The following is a 16,482-nucleotide window of genomic DNA, read 5'->3' as shown; positions in this document are numbered from 1 at the left end:
GGTCTTGTTCCTGGTACATACAACTTTTTTTTTGGTGTGCTAGCACTGTCGCGAAATGTCGCTTTCATCCCCGGCACACAAAAGGGTGTCTAGATTTAGGAAAAATGATAGAGCATCAGCTTGTATATTTATAATTTCAAATAGTATAAATTTAGCCCATTCACGTAAATTGGAAAACTTACGTTATTTAACCCCCCAAAAACCGTATAAAGCCCAAAATTAGAGTTGTCAGACCTTTGAAATCGACATTAACACGAGTATGGCAGCAAAACTGCGTACTTATATTTTGGTTATACCTTTACTCCCAAAATTTTCTCGGCCTACTAGCAAAAAACTAGCTTTTTTCTCACTTTTGACTAGTACATGGAGAGTTTCGGAGTTAGATTACTTCTACAATACGATGGTTACAATAACGATTGTGGGCTCATTTTATAGGTAATTATAAGTACTATAATTGATTCTTGAAGAATTATCCAAACAAATCAAAAGTTCGTCAGATATATGAAAAAATGTCATTTTGTCCCAACCTTGCGATACAAAGCCGCACTTTGACCAACTATAAAATTTTATTTAATGAACTCATGGAATTGTTTTGTATATCATTGTTTAGATAATTTTATTGTTAATAAGTCCTACCTTTGTCATTTTCTGTTAAAATGAATAACAATGGAGCTATTCAATAAAAACGATACCAATCTCTTTTCCAAGATGGCGGCTGTTCCCAACCTCCAATTTTCCCAACAAATTGACTTTTATGATAAGGACAACCACCCGAACACATTCCATGAAAAAAATTTTGTCCCGCGAAAAATGCGATTTCATGCCCATATTTTGACTAATTTCCCTGAGCTATAGGTACATTGTTTACTTTTTCATATTTTTTTTATATATTATATTTTTTTTGTTAAAGGTTATAATTAGCTAAATGAGTTTTGAAAAATCTCTCATTTTTAATTTGTTTTAATTTTTCACTATCCCGATTTTGCAATCAAAACTAGTTATTTTATTTTAAAAAATCGCGCGATTTTTAAAAATAAAACAACTAGTTTTGATTGCAAAATCGGGATAATAAAAAACGGGATTATAAAAATCGGGATTATAAGAAACGGGATTATAAAAAGCGGGATTATGAAAAACGGGATTTAAAAAAACGGGAAACCCAACCCTGCGGAATGAATTACGTCTGCGTTAAGTGCAAGGACAGCCATCTGCCAGGAGAATGCCCACGCAAGGACAACTCTACCCAAGATGTTTGGTGCACCAACTGCAAAACCGAGTGGCACCCAGCCAATAACAGAGGATGCCCAACACTTAAGAAGAAACAGGAAGAGAAAAACAAGCTCTCACCCAAAAGAAGGACCAACAAGAGTTCATCACCAAGTCAGCCTGCACCTTTACAAAACCAGCCATCAATTTTGCAGCTATTTCAAGAAAAAACTGAGTTCCACAATCAACAGCTAATCCATTTATGAAATCCACTTCCCACCCCAAAGAAAACATCGATAGCAACACCATCACCTTCTTATGGAGCCAGAGCCGGATTTAAAGCTGTAAATATCGTAAAATGGTATGATTTTGTGACTCAAAGGTGGTTTTGTACCAGCCCTGTTTTTTGTACCTTCAATTCCATTTTACCAATATTTTTACGTAAGCATGGAATTTCTTTAAATGTGGAATTGTGCTGGGATGCTTGACAAAGTATTTCGTAATATTTAACTCTTCAAATTAAAATTGTATCGACTCAGGAAGAAACTTGTTGCAAAAAAGTCTATCAGCGGAAATAATATAGTAATAAAAAATCCTATTCTCTTCATTGCTATATGCGTCTCTTTTTAGTTTAAATAAAATTAAATTTATGCACTTGAACTTTGGATACGTATTATATTGAGGTGAGCTTTCTTAGAAGATTTGAAATTTTTGGAAATACATATAATTTTCGTAATCTGAAATTTATAATATTTGCTTTTTTTTGAAATCTCGGTATTGATTGAAAATAACAATATTGTAAACAATATTTGTTTTTATTCGTGGACTGTTATTTTGCGTATTATTTAAGTGTACCATATCATACAACTGATGAGCCCAACAGTGCAATGCTAAACGCATTATTTTGAAGTGCAAACCAATAAAATTGAATTTATTTCAAACTGTCCACAAAACAAAATTTTTTTTTTTGCATCATTCTTTTTTGTTTGTAAAATTCACTACCTAAAGATGTTGTTTCTTGCCTTTGAAAAACCAATTTTACATTTTTTCTCATAGTTTTACATTAAAAAAATTTTTATGAAAAAAAATTAAAATTTTGAGTTATACATTTTATTTTTTATGACGACAATAGATGCGTTCCTTTGGGAATAATAATCTACTGCTTGGTACTTAAAGCTGCTTTGAACTACTTTTTCAATATAGCAAAAGTAGGTATGTAGTTCAAAGTTGTTTTAAGTTCTAAGCAGTAGATAAATGTTCCCAAAGGAATGCAGCTAATGATGCAGGTTCTTTGTTTTTTTTTTTTTTTTATTTTGTGGGGGCCCGGGGCTTTAGTCCCGGCTGCCCTCCCCTAAATAATGGATGTACAGAAATAATATTGGTCCTATTAGTTTTCTGTCCGACCAGTCGTTCTCGAGATATTCAGACTAATGGGTTTTTCAAAATGGCGGATGCCCCACAAGACCAAACAATATGCAAACTGAGATTTCTACTTGGAATAAATCCTTCTTCAATACTGCATTCAAACTTAGCTGACGTCATTACTTTTTTCTGATTTTTCTCCATTGACTGAACTATAGTTTCTATTCTTATTATTTAATAGGCATATTTCAGCGCGTTTTTGTGTTTTTTGCATATTATAAGGTTTTTGTATGATTTATAGAATTGTTTTATATATGGAATTAAAGGTAACACATTAAGCTTTGCAATAATTGAATATTTTGATATTTTTATTTGCCAAAGGCCTCGCTTAAAAAAATCACCTTTTGAGAAGTAAATACCTAATATGTATTTTTTTTTTAACATAGAAAAAGATTTTTGACACAGATTAATAGGCAAGAGAAGTACCTTTCATTTGATACCAATATTATTTCTGTACATCCATTATTACGCATTCTACGATTAATTGTTCGAAAAAATAGCTGAAATCTTGATTTTGAAATCCGAAACTTCAAACTCAAATATCTCCAAAACTCCACTTACGAATTTGAAAATACTTTACCCACGTAATGTGCTTATCGTCACCTTTCATTTGATACCAATTTCGTTAGTGCACACACTGGGCCCAAGCTCCATAGAAAAATGTGCCATCTCCTTTGTCTACTGTGCCCGAAAAGTGACAATCCCCGCCTTAAAATGCTTCGAGGCCACAGCCATCACAATCCAGCACGCAATGGACGAATCTCTAACCGTTATCAGCATCTACAACAAATGCACAGCAAGATCGAATGAAATAACACACGACCTTCAAATCCTCATCGGTGGCGACTTCGATGCAAAACATCAGCGATGGATGTATACCCAAAACAACAATGATTGGAATACTATTGTCAGCTGGCTGGATGATAATAGTGATCAACATTCCCTAGTCATAATCTCTCAACCTAAGCCCACATTCCCAAGAATACCATCGCCAACGCTAGACTTCTTTCTTGGAACTTCAAACCTGGTATTCATTCTGCCAGAATTAAGAAACTATGTCTGCACAACACTAGCTAGTGACTCAGACCACGAAGCAGTTATCCTATCAATAAATCAACAACACCAGATTTTCCCAGCAAACCCACCAGAAGAAGGATTCATCAACTATTTCAAGCTGGATGTTCCAAGGGAGACATCGATGGAGCAATAATTCTACCTGAAGAAAACAGTAATCTTCAAAACCATCATTCAAAAACTTGGCGAATGCTGTCAGTACTGCCCTAGCAAATCAGAAACAGCGAAGAACTTCAAAAGATAGATACCAACAACAGCAACTACCAAACTACTAAGCGAACTCAACTGGGTAAACACTTTGTTTAAGAACTCAGTACAGCACTTCAACGATATTCTGCTCCAAAAAAGACTAAAAGCAATCAAGACAGGTCCTAACACCTTCACGAAGATCAACAGTGTTATCGGAATGAAGCCTCCTATCCCAGTCATCATCACAACACCTAATGGCTATGGAGAAGTTACAACTAGCGAAGATAAAGTGAAAACGTTTGCCGACTACTTTGAAAATCACTTTAGACCGAACCCGCCTTTGGATTCTGAGTTTTTAGAAGAAGTCAACACTTCAGTGCAACGCGCCCAAACAGTCACGGAGACCAGGCAATTCACCGGCAACAATCTTGCCAGTGACCCCACAGACATCTCCGAGTGCCTCATTCAGCCCTAATTTTCTTGGCAATTATCTTAAACAACTAAGTTGTCAACTGCTACATTCCCAGCAAATGGAAAAAAAAATTAAAATCGTGGTCATACCAAAGAAGTCTGGCTATAGGCCATACAAGGACGTCTGGATATAGGCCCATTTCACTTCTAAGCAATATGAGCGAGTTACTCGAGGAGTTCGAGTTTACACTTAGGCGGCTGAAATCATTTTGCAGCGACAACTGCATGATATGCAGTTCGGATTCTGGGAAAAACACTCTACTCTCCATCCACTCCTAAAACTCCAACACGATGTTGGCGCCTCGCCTAAACGGAAACCAAGTCACTGTCGGATGTTTTCTCGACATAGAAAAAGCATTTGACAGTGGTGTCTGGATACAAGGACTTATTCACAAACTCTTCCAGCTGAGATTTCCAATTTCACTAATCAAAATTATATACAGCTTTCTTCATTCCAGATCGTTCTTTGTACAATTAGGAAACAGCCAATCTACAATAAGGATAATCAATGCCGGAGTTGCCCAAGGATCGAAGCTAGATCCATTCCCCTTCAATATTTACACATCCGATCAGTCCCAACCAGAATTAGCTCAGAATCTTCTGTTTGCAGACGACTCTCTCACGTACGCGAAGTCTTTGTAACCCATATTAGCCGCAAGGAAAGTGGAAGCCCACATAAGGCGACCTTACGAGTTTTATAAGCGTGGGGGCATCAAAATCAACAAAGCCAAATCTGATTTGATATGCTTTAGACGACCAGCCACCCCAGGAAATCCTAGAAGGATAGAACAAAAATTTCAGCAAAAAATAACGTCAAATATCTGGGAATACAATTTGATGAGAAGAACCGATTCAACCCTCAAGCAGCAGCCGTTTTGAAAAAAGCCCATTTCGCCTTTCATCGCATTCATTTACTGCTGGAACACAATGCAAAAACGGAGCCGGAGCCTTAACTGGAGTCGGAGAGCTGTCAAAAGTTGTCGTACGTTTCACAAAAAGTACGCATGCGGAAAAGAAACGGACTCAGTTAAAAGACAAAGCTTCTCCTGTACAAGCAGCTCATAAGGGCTATCATCACCTACTGTTTTCCTATCTAGTTCACGGTGACAAAATCCCATCTAAACAAGTTAGCAGTCCTGGAGACGAAGATCTTAAGGATCTGTACAGGCATGCACTACAACAGGATACGCAGGAAACACGTAGCAACAAGAGACTGTATGAAGAAGCCAAAATTATAAAGTTCGGCAAATATTCTAACCACCCTAACACAATAATAGGAAGAGTCATAAATCCGCCAAGACATCCTAACCAGCGGTACTTAGAAGCTTAGGAACTTTTTGATGAGGATTTGATATCACCCAACGACGAAGAGAACATCCCCTTCTACGCTGATCCTAGGTCAACTCACTATCGTGGGGGCCCCTATCCCCGGTGTTACAAAAATTAGGTTTTAAAATATACGCGGGTGGAGACCTATCACGTTTTGTAGAGCTAGTCGCACTGATTACGAAACGGTATTTAAAAAGTCCCTAACACCCCTAAAATCTGGAGTTAGGGGCAAAAAACGGTTTTTTTGACCTTCACCCATTTTTTGCCCTTAACTCCAGATTTTGGGGATGTTTGGGACTTTTTAAATACCGTTTCGTAATCAGTGCGAAAAGCTCTACAAAACGTGATAGGTCTCCGCCCGCGTATATTTTGAGTGTTACACCGTGTTATTTACCATATAATGTAAACATTTATTTTGATTCAGTTCTTTAAATAAAATTCACTGGGAAAGGGAATCGAAGAAAACTACCGTAAAATGGGGTCACTTTCTGACTCAAACGTGAGCGGGTCCTGTTTTTAATTGTGATATAGATACATAAGTACAAAAAAATGTCGCATTGAAATAAAATATTTATTAATTCGCGCACGCGAATTCTGTCAGTCTGTCAGTCTGTCAGTCTGTCAGTCTGTCAGTATGTCAGTATGTCAGTCTGTCAGTCTGTCAGTCTGTCAGTCTGTCAGTCTGTCTGTCTGTAAACGAAGCTACAGCCTAAACGAATAAACCGATTGGTGTAAAACTTGGTATGTAGCATTCTGCACTCCGTCTTATTGAAACTCATATCTTCACCGACACTGAAGACGTCACTAGTATTATCAGGCAACTGAAACCGAGCAAGTCTACTGGGCCGGATGGGATCTCTAACTTCGCACTCAAGAAACTCACATCCCTAGCGATAAGTTTCTTGACAATATTAATCAATAATTGCATAAACAATGCATATTTTCCAATCTCTTCCTTCACGACTTCCCCCATGAACTCTCTGAGAATAACATTCAGTCTAAGGGTCTGCTTTATGCCGACGCGACGACACAATTGTATACTCTAGCCATTCTTCTCCCGCACAGGCACTCCGACATCTGGAAAAACACATCTTTCTAATAAATAATTATTACAAATCGTGGGTTATTAAAATTAACCCACTTAAAACCGAATTAATTTGCTTCCGTAACGCCCGCCAGCGGCAATTCCTCTGAGGCAATTAAAGAGAGTAAAAAACTCGTTCTTAGACTCAATGGCACGATCATTCGACCAAAAAACGAGATAAAATACCTTGGTGTGACATTTACTAATCTTTTGAAATTCAAAGTTCATGCGAAATTTGTCCCAACAAAGGCTCAAAAAATTTCGAATGCCCTAATGCCGTTCCTCAGACAAAACTCTCTATCTAACAAGTCTAAACTCCTCTTTTACAAAACCTTGATCAGGCCAATTCTTGGCTATGCATTCCCAATCTAGTGTTCCATCTCCCCGAGACAATGGTAGCAGCTCTTTCGAAACTGAAAAGGAAAATAATCAGACTATGTTGTGGAAAAAACCACAGACAAGATTCTCGAACTTATTCATTCACAACGAAACCAACACCATTCCGATAATAAGTCATGCACTTATACTTATGAATGAAACAATCTCCAAACTTAGTCTCATCGATAACTACCTCATAAATGATATGTTGAGTTCCACCCCTACCAGTCCTTGGGATATATACATACCCCTCGCCTCTTGGGGTCTCCCTAATGAACATTCCACAAGACCCTGATGCACCTACTTTTTATTTGAAGGCCACTCCGGGCCATAACCGTGGTTAATTTTGACCCATCACAAGGGACTGATCGTCGCCTCAATAAAATATTGTCGTAAGTGCAAAATTGAGGTTTTGAAATTTGAATGCAGTTTTGCTAATTGATTTTTTTTTCTTTCATTCTGTGAAATCCGTTTTTCGATATCTGTATCCGTTTCCGAGATAATCGCTATGCATTTTGTCGTATGTGTAGGTTTACAAACATTTTCAGTAGCTTTTTGTCGTAAGTGCACAGAAAACGTGCACATACGACAAAAATTATCACATACTACAATTTTTTCATACAAAATCTGTGTTTTTCTTCGTTCGGTTAATAATTGTCGTATGTGCTGTTTTTGCTACACATACAACAATATTTTACTGGAATTTCAGTAAACGTTTGTCGTATGTCCAATAAGGAAATACACTGACGAGTGTAATTTCAGTTGCAATCAACAATCAAGATGTCGAGCAAGTCGGACGAGTTGACCTGCTCCAAGTTTATCCGAGGAGCTTTATGCTCTATTTTATGCATACAAAGTGCATAAAATAGTGGTTTTATGATTTTATTAATTTAGCATACGTAACTAAATATTGGAAGATGAATTCCTTTATGTCGATCCTTTAGGTTCCCCCAATGTTTCCAATCCAGTGACAATGTAAACTTGTATGAAGCTTTTATCGTGCTATCTTAAAACTGTAATAATTTTAATTCAACTTCAATAGTAACTTAATTTTATTAAACTGTGATCTCATTAATACTAAAATTGCTTTAAAAATAATGTACATACCTATTATTTTTTTTTTCTATTTATGTTAGTTTCTCTTTAAGAAAGAATTTTGTTGTGAAGTCAATAACCCATAGTAATAGGTATATCCGAATTTAGCGAAACCTCGATTTTAACAAAAAATAAAAAATTAAAAAAGTTTTATCACTTTATAGGTGAACTGCTTCTATCTTCTAAACAAATTCTAAGTTTAGAAGTAAGATGTATGTTATTTTACCATTGATATTTTTGTTAAAATCGAATTTTGCTAAACTCGGGTTATTACTAAGAGCCAATGTGATTTTAAAAAGTTAATAAATCAACGTTAGTTGTTTTGAAAGAAAAAACCTTCTTCTATGTTTTTTTCGCATTGAATTTGACATCTATTTGTCGTATGTCGTAAATAAGTGTCGAATTAAACTTTGCTTATTTTTGTCGTATGTGTCATCAATTTGTCGTACATATGTGTTTGGCTAACAAATAGTTTCTGCGAAAACGTTACATACGACATCGGCATATTGGAGAAAATTGACTATAATTTGTTTCTGGATTGGAATATTGAAATAATTCTAACAAATTTCAATAGACAAATATTTTTTGTATATGTCATGATATTTAAAAAAAAAATTGACCGTACAGTTTTCGAGAAAAAAAAACTGAACTTTAATTGAGTTTTCCCAAAAGTAGCCGAATGTAACATACGACATGATTTTATTGAGGCGACGCACGTGATATCAATCAAAGTAATTTAACTGACGACTAACTGTATAATATAATCAATATTATTAAATCATCGCGGATTTTATATCTTAACAAGAAAATCATGAATTACAATCAGAGTGTCTACTTACTTAGGGTGACCAGCGCCGGCGGTCCGCCCCTGTAATTCCTTTTTCTACGAAACGAAAATCTTTCTTCGGTCAATGATTAAAAAAGAAAAGATTTATATTCATCTATATTTTTAAATGATTAGTTTAATATTTTCAAATCTACACTTTCAGGTATCATTCAATCATTTCATTTACTTGTATAGGTATGACATTAACTATCTAATAATTAAAGTAACAAAATAATAATTCTCATTGACATAATATTCAAGATTTTGAAATAATAACATATTTAATAATTCATAGAAACATATACTAAAACTATTTTTAAACAAAGTTAATAAATACTGACTTGAAACATTTAAAGTTAAGCTCCCGAATAGGGAAATCCATTTTTTTATACATACATACAAAATATTAGTCAAATAAGTACAAAAATCAATTTTATTATTTAATTATATTTTAGTATTTCCTTAAACTATACAAACAATTTTTGATGTTACGCTAATCTTTGCAATAACTTAACTTTTCAAGGAATACTTTTGTATTTGTAGGTAGTTTTTTTTTAACTATACGGGTTTTAAATATTTATATAAATTTAGTTTTTCATTCTAGACAATTTGGATAATGAAGTTGTATATATTTTGTTTAAGATACTAGTATCAATTTTTAAAACGCTCGATGTGTCAAAAAATATTTTTTTTCATATACCTATATTTCAATTCTTGATAATTTGCACTTCTTGTACATAAAGCCTATTTTAGTAAAGTATGATATTACTTAACGCTATTTATGAGGCACATATTATTTAAGGTTGTTCTCACAATACTATCCATAAAATTTGTTTTAGAAGACAAATAATTCAGTTTAGAGCATACATATTTTTTTAATTTTATAATTAGAAAGAAAACTTATGTTTAGGTTGAGTTGAGCTTTTTTACAACTTTGTTTTATAATGGTTTTGGAAATACATAGGTTGTCTTTAGTTCACTTCGATTTTAATAGTTTTCGTTAAATTTTACATCCACAATAAATTAACGAAACAAATGGTGGCGAATAATTTGCGTTAATTATAAACTGAAAATGAAATTACCTGATGCCCATATACAGGGTGATTCAGGAGCAATGTGCCGAAATTCTAGAGCAAGAAAAAAATCGTATGGGAGGGGGGAGGTCTATTCCCTTCGTTTAGCGGGGGGTGGCAATTTAAAAAAAAAAAATGACTTAATTTGGAAAACAAATTATTAAAAATCAACGGTTACACCTACAATATCGTATTATACCTTTTTGTAAAGCCAAAACCCTAGTCTTTTACAAAAATTTTAAACAAAGCCATTTTATGGCACATTTTTTGTTCAAAAATAAATAAGAGCATTGAATTTTAAAAACTAAATAAGTAATTAATTAGGTACATACAATTTTGAAAAAATGACAAGATATTTTTGAATCCAGTTTTCTGTTTTTGTTCAAAAATAAATAAGAGCATTGAATTTTAAAAACTAAATAAGTAATTACATAAAATTTTGAAAAAAATTAGTTTGAAATTTTTTTTTTACAATTTTTTTTCTTCAAAATTTGGATTTTAAGAATTATTTTTCAAAAATTGTGCCATAAAATGGCTTTGTTTAAAAATTTTGTAAAAGACTAGAGTTTTGGATTTACATAAAGGTATAATAACATTTTTTTTTAAATTCTGAGTTTGAGGACCATTTTTTCAAAAACTCCTAATTAAATTTAGTGGATTTAAATTTAAGAGAGAAGAATGAGCTTCTGGCTTTTTAAAAATGTATTTTAAAATATTGAAGGTGTTGCCGTTGTTTTCAAAATATTTTTTTTTGTGTTTGAGGTCAGAATGTTAGAAAATTGCATTTATCGCTTAAACGATGGAAGATTGTCCCTTGCTCCATTATATTTTTTTCCTTAAATTACCTAGAGAATCTTTTGCTATCATTTGTTTTATGAAATTTAAGCAAAAAAAATGGTTTTGTTCAAAAAAAATTTAATTTTAATTTTAAAAAACAATACGGCAACATCGGCAAATTTTAATCTATAGACTTTAAAGTATTTATAATTACCTAATACCTACGTTTGAAAAAAAAAATCGTCAAAATTAGAGCTGTTCGGCCGGGTTCCCTAATAATTTGCTTTAGTTACTCTTTTCTATCAGTGCAGTGCACAGTGGGTCCCGCCATAGGTCAAAAATAAAAAAAGTTAATGTCAATTTTTTAAAATCCAATGATTAAACAACGTTCTACAATCTCCCATCGAACCAAAACCAAAAAAAAATTTGACGGTTACCCCTTTTTTCATTTCTTAATAGCCATTCAAAGTCGGTATATAAAAAAATGTACAGTTTTCTTATCGCTGCAGTTATAAGGTGTCAACTTGCGATAGTGATAGCGAGTGTTAAAAATTGTGAACAGTACTAAATTGTTATGGATATTAAACGAGAAGTTTAATACTTTCTAAAAACATAAATTATATTGTTAAATAACATTAAGGCTAATTGTAATGGGGCTCGTTAGCGAAGCAATTTTAACCATTTTTATTTAGCTCAATTTTCATTAAATTAGAGATTTCGAAATAATAGCGCCTTTTTTCCCCTTTTCGAGTAATACGAGTTTAAATGACGATACACGGAGAAAAAAAAATTACAACGTAATTATTACTATTATTTTTATAAAAGACTGAACTAGAGGGTAAGGGTAAAGTGCTCGACTGACAGGCAGGTCCATTTCCGGCATTAACCATTTTTTTTATATTTTCAAAAACAAAATTTTTTTACCTTTTTTTATTTTTCTTGAAAATAACCAAAATTTTAAAAAAACTGACTTGATGCATTTTTTTGCAATAATAAATCATATAAAATGATAATACAGGTGTTTCATTAAAAAAAATATGGTCATTATATTTTTGACCGCACTTTGTATGGGAGGTGACCCACTGTGCAGTGTAAAAAACATGTTTCCAGTTCAAAAGGAGAGTCTTCTTGTAATAGCATTCTTATCACCAACCTCTTAGAAAGTTTTAATTTATGTGTCACATTCGAAAAAATAATATTTTAGCAATGGAAATTTATTGAAATCTCATTAGAAATAAATTTTAAAACATTTAAATCAATCAGTACTGCAGCCGTGCCGATTTTACTTGAAATTGATTGCAATTAAAAAACTCAGTTACTAAACCTAAGTTATAAGTGCATTTTATCAGCTTCAAAACTAAGGCACGAGTTATAACACCATTGAAAATTTTGGCACTTTAAAGGTAAACACATTGTAATTTCTTTGGTATCAAAATAAAGTTTAAACTAAAAAGAATTTAAAAAGTATTGTAGAAAGCAAAAATGAGCCTTAGCAAAAGAATACAAATATTGGAATCCTTACTTTATTTCAGAACTTACAAATGATCTGGGATCTCCAAATAATTAGATCGCGTCAATGAGGCAATTTTCTTTTTTATTTCCAAGTCATCTTGAGGAATATTTTTTGTATTCATTTCAAAAGACTTCGGACTTTAATAAAACATATACAAATAAAATTGGATTGTAAGAATTCATTACAAAAATATTCATAAATCGCGCCCTGTAAAGCGATTTGCAAAAATGCACAATCTCAAAATAATTGTCATTTGTATAGGTATTGTATATTATGTAAGTATGTACATCATCATAGGCACATATGTCACACAAATCGTTTTTATTTTTCTTCGTTATTCATCAAAATGTGGTTTAGTTGATTTCTGTATAACTAAACTACCTACATAAATCGCCAATTTTTAATTGATTTAAAATTAATTTTGGATGTTTGCAGGATTTGATAAGTCGGAACCAAGAATTACTCATTATATTATATTACATACTATACAATACTAAAAAACAAATATTTATGATTCTTAAACTAAAATATAACAAGTGCAAAGCTTAGACTTCTCAAACATTTTTACAGTTTTTATACTTTTCTATACGATTTACTTATGCTTTGGTCAATAAAATTTATAAATTATAATTTAAAATATAAAATGAAAATTATTATTTCATATAAGAAAAAATAATAAGTACATACTGTTGTAAATAATTAATTAAACATGTACATAGGCATTTAATTTTTTTAAGATTTCTGTTTGTGCAAAAAGTTTTCTTAATAACTTTTATTTCATGTATAGGAAAAATTATTTTTTTCAATAGCTATTGTCTTGAGCCGTTTGTTTGAGAAATTTTTTATTTCATTTTGTGATTTTTTATGCCTTGCAGCTTTTTTGTTTGAGTAAATAGTCGATATTAATAGAGAAAATAGTTATTTTTTTCTCCATTTTAAAAGTTTGTAAAATATGGCACAAATTCTTTAATTAATGATATCAGACTAAAACCTATTATTAATGCTCGTACAAGTGTTAATTGAGCAGCACTGGATTCTTCAGTAGGCTTAGTTACTATTCCTGAACCGATACCAGCGGCCAATATAATATCTTGAGGTACTATACTTTCAACGTTATCTGAATTTAAAAAAAAACATGTTTTGTTAAAACTTTTCGATTTTAAATGAAAAAAACTTACCTTCTTCACTAGATTCATCGATTTTGAAATTATGTTCATTGGAGAACTTAGACCAGCCAACAGTGTTTTTTGTTTTAACACGTGCGTGCCAGAATCCGGGAACTAGTTCAATTTCATGTTTCAGTTTCCAAATACCAGTATTTTCTGGATGTTTACTTGTGCTGATTATGCTTTCTGAGCTCCATGTGTATGTCTGGAAAGAAAAACTAAGCATAAAATACTTTGAACAGAAAAGGTTTCAAAAGGTTTTTTATGCAAGTAATATGACGGTTCTATGAAAAAGACAGGACTTTTTTCAACGAAACATATACCTACACTCGCGCACTCTCAAATGTAAATTAATTTAAAAAACAAATAAATGCCAATAGAGGAAGAAAAACATGTTTGCTTTACAGATTATCTTATAGATTACACTGGTAGGCTAAAACCAGCTAATTCGAGTTTTTCAGATTACGAAAAGACATTTTTAAAAGATTTTAATATCCAAACAAAGTAGCTATGCCATTCGATTTCTTGAAGAAAGAATGTTTGGTTTTGTTTTTTTTTTGTTTTGAAAATTGTTATGATTGCTAAAATCGTTTTAAGTTTTTATAATCCAGTCAAATAAGGCTTTAACCTCGGAATGAATGCTAATCGTCGCCTCAATAAAATATTGTCGTATGTGCAAAATTGAGGTTTTGAGATTTGAATGCAGTTTTGCTTATTGATTTTTTCTCTTTCATTCTGTGAAATCCGTTTTTCGATATCTGTCTTCGTTTCCGAGATAATCAGTATGCATTTTGTCGTATGTGTAGGTTTACAAACATTTTCAGTATCTATTTGTCGTAAGTGCACTGAAAACGTGCACATACGACAAAAATTATCACATACTACAATTTTTTCATACAAAATCTGTGTTTTCTTCGTTCGGTAAATAATTGTAGTATGTGCTATTTTTGCTACACATACGAAAATATTTTACTGGAATTTCGGTAAACGTTTGTCGTATGTCCCGTAAGGAAATACACAGAAGAGTGTAATTTCAGTCGCAATCAAGATGTCGAGCAGGGCTGACGAGTCACCTGCGCCTAGTTTATCGGAGGTGCTTTATGCGTAATATGATAATGCATACTAAATGCTTAAAAAGTGGTTTTATGATTTTATTTTATTTAGCATGAGCAACGAAATATTGGATGATGAATTCCTCGATGTCGATCCATTAGGTTCGCCCAATGAGTGCTCTGAATCCAGTGGCAAGGACTTTTCAGCAGACAATGAAGATAACGGCGATCCCACGTACCAGTTAGAAAATCAAAATGAAAACTCGGCCCTCCGAAATTTTTATGAAGCTGCACATGATATTCTTATGTCTATACTCCATCCACATCTAAAAATAATCAACCCAACGATCGGAATCTACCATTCTAATTCTAAAAATTGTTCAAAAATAACATAAAAATGTTTTATTTTTTCTATGAATGTGATTTAAGTTTTTTTCTGTTTGGACAAAAAAAAGTATAGGTATTTTAAGAACGGCCATTCCACACGGAGAAGACACAAACATTGACTTTGTTTTCAGTCTATCTCGTTGAAGAAGCAACCTTTTTTCTTGAAACTTGGTAGGTGTTAAAGGATAAAGTTGATGTTCTAGAAGTTTCACGAAAAACTAATTTAACGTAGCCAAATTATTCACAGATAAAGCGGTAAAGGAGAAGACGCGTACAAATCTTCTCCGTTACCGTCTTTGTCTGTTAATAATTTAGCTATTTTGAATTCGTTTTTCTGGAAACTTCTAGAACTTCTTATAATGTGCCCTTAAGACCTACCAAGTTTCAAGAAAAAAGATTGCTTCTTCAACGAGATAGACTGGATAATAAGCGTGAAAATGTCTTAAAAATGCGAATGGAATGGCATAAAAATAATACTTTTTCTGTGAATTAAATTTTATTTTAAGTTTTTTTCTTTTGTTTAAACAAAAAAAAATATATTTTAAGAATTAAGAGTTAAGTTGCTCTACTTTAAAATAATAAATTAACGTAAACCGTTTAAAAAGAAAAAACCTTGTTCTATGTGCTTTTTTTTCGCATCGAAAATGTCGTATGTCGTAAACAAGTGTAGGATTAAACTTTGTTTATTTTTTGTCGTATGTGTCATGAATTTGTCGTATGTGTTTGACTAACAAATTTTTTCTGTGAAAACGTTACATACGACAACGGCATATTGGACAAAATTGACTATTATTTGTTTCTGGATTGGAATATTGAAATAATTCTAACGCATTTCAATAGGCAAATGTTTTCTGTATATACCATGATATTTTTAAAAAAATTCACCGTACAGTTTTCGAGAAAAAAAATTCTGAACTTTGATTGCGTTTTCCCAAAAGTAGCCAATGTAACATACGACATTATTTTATTGAGGCGACGTAATAGAAATTTTTTTTGCTCACTATCTTCGTTTTGGCATTCTATAACTTACCTCAAAAGTCTAGAAAAATCTCATGTCCGGAAATGGAATGGAGGTTTTCAAATTAGCAACAATGGACAATGGTATTGTATGCACATACGATACATGTCTTCAAGGTATTTTTTAATGCTGATTACAAAAAATTTAAAACCAAGGCAATCTGACGTCTCTCAAAAAAGTTATACCTGTTTTTCATCTGTCAACCCATATTATTATAACAGTTGCTAACTTACTACCGAAAAAGTTATGGTAGCGGAACCATATTTTGCATGAAGGTGTTAATACCCATTATCATTAAGAATAAAAACAAAGCAATGCAAAAAAACGTTCATATCTATGACAAAATGGTATTTTTTGAGAAATTGGGAAATTTAAGGATATGCACTAAAAAACATCCTGGTACAATCTTGGAATTAGTGCTA

At 32.6% G+C, this 16,482-nt stretch overlaps 1 protein-coding gene across 1 annotated transcript in view; it reads right to left on the bottom strand.

Annotated features, from left to right (window-relative positions):
• Positions 1-11,668: 11,668 nt before the first annotated feature.
• LOC129907419 (protein amalgam) overlaps positions 11,669-16,482 on the bottom strand; it is a 144,156-nt gene continuing 139,342 nt past the window's right edge. Inside the window, exons 6-7 of the mRNA XM_055983624.1 lie at positions 13,616-13,808; positions 11,669-13,554 (exon numbers count right to left, since the gene is read on the bottom strand). Of these exons, the coding sequence (XP_055839599.1) occupies positions 13,373-13,554; positions 13,616-13,808 (375 nt within the window). The 3' untranslated portion in view covers positions 11,669-13,372. The remainder of the gene's footprint in view (positions 13,555-13,615; positions 13,809-16,482) is intronic.

This window comes from Episyrphus balteatus, chromosome 1 (genome assembly GCF_945859705.1).
Source record: "Episyrphus balteatus chromosome 1, idEpiBalt1.1, whole genome shotgun sequence".
Taxonomy (NCBI): domain Eukaryota; kingdom Metazoa; phylum Arthropoda; class Insecta; order Diptera; family Syrphidae; genus Episyrphus; species Episyrphus balteatus.
Note: the sequence above shows the minus strand (reverse complement) of the source record. Positions and strands in the feature narration are given on the sequence as shown.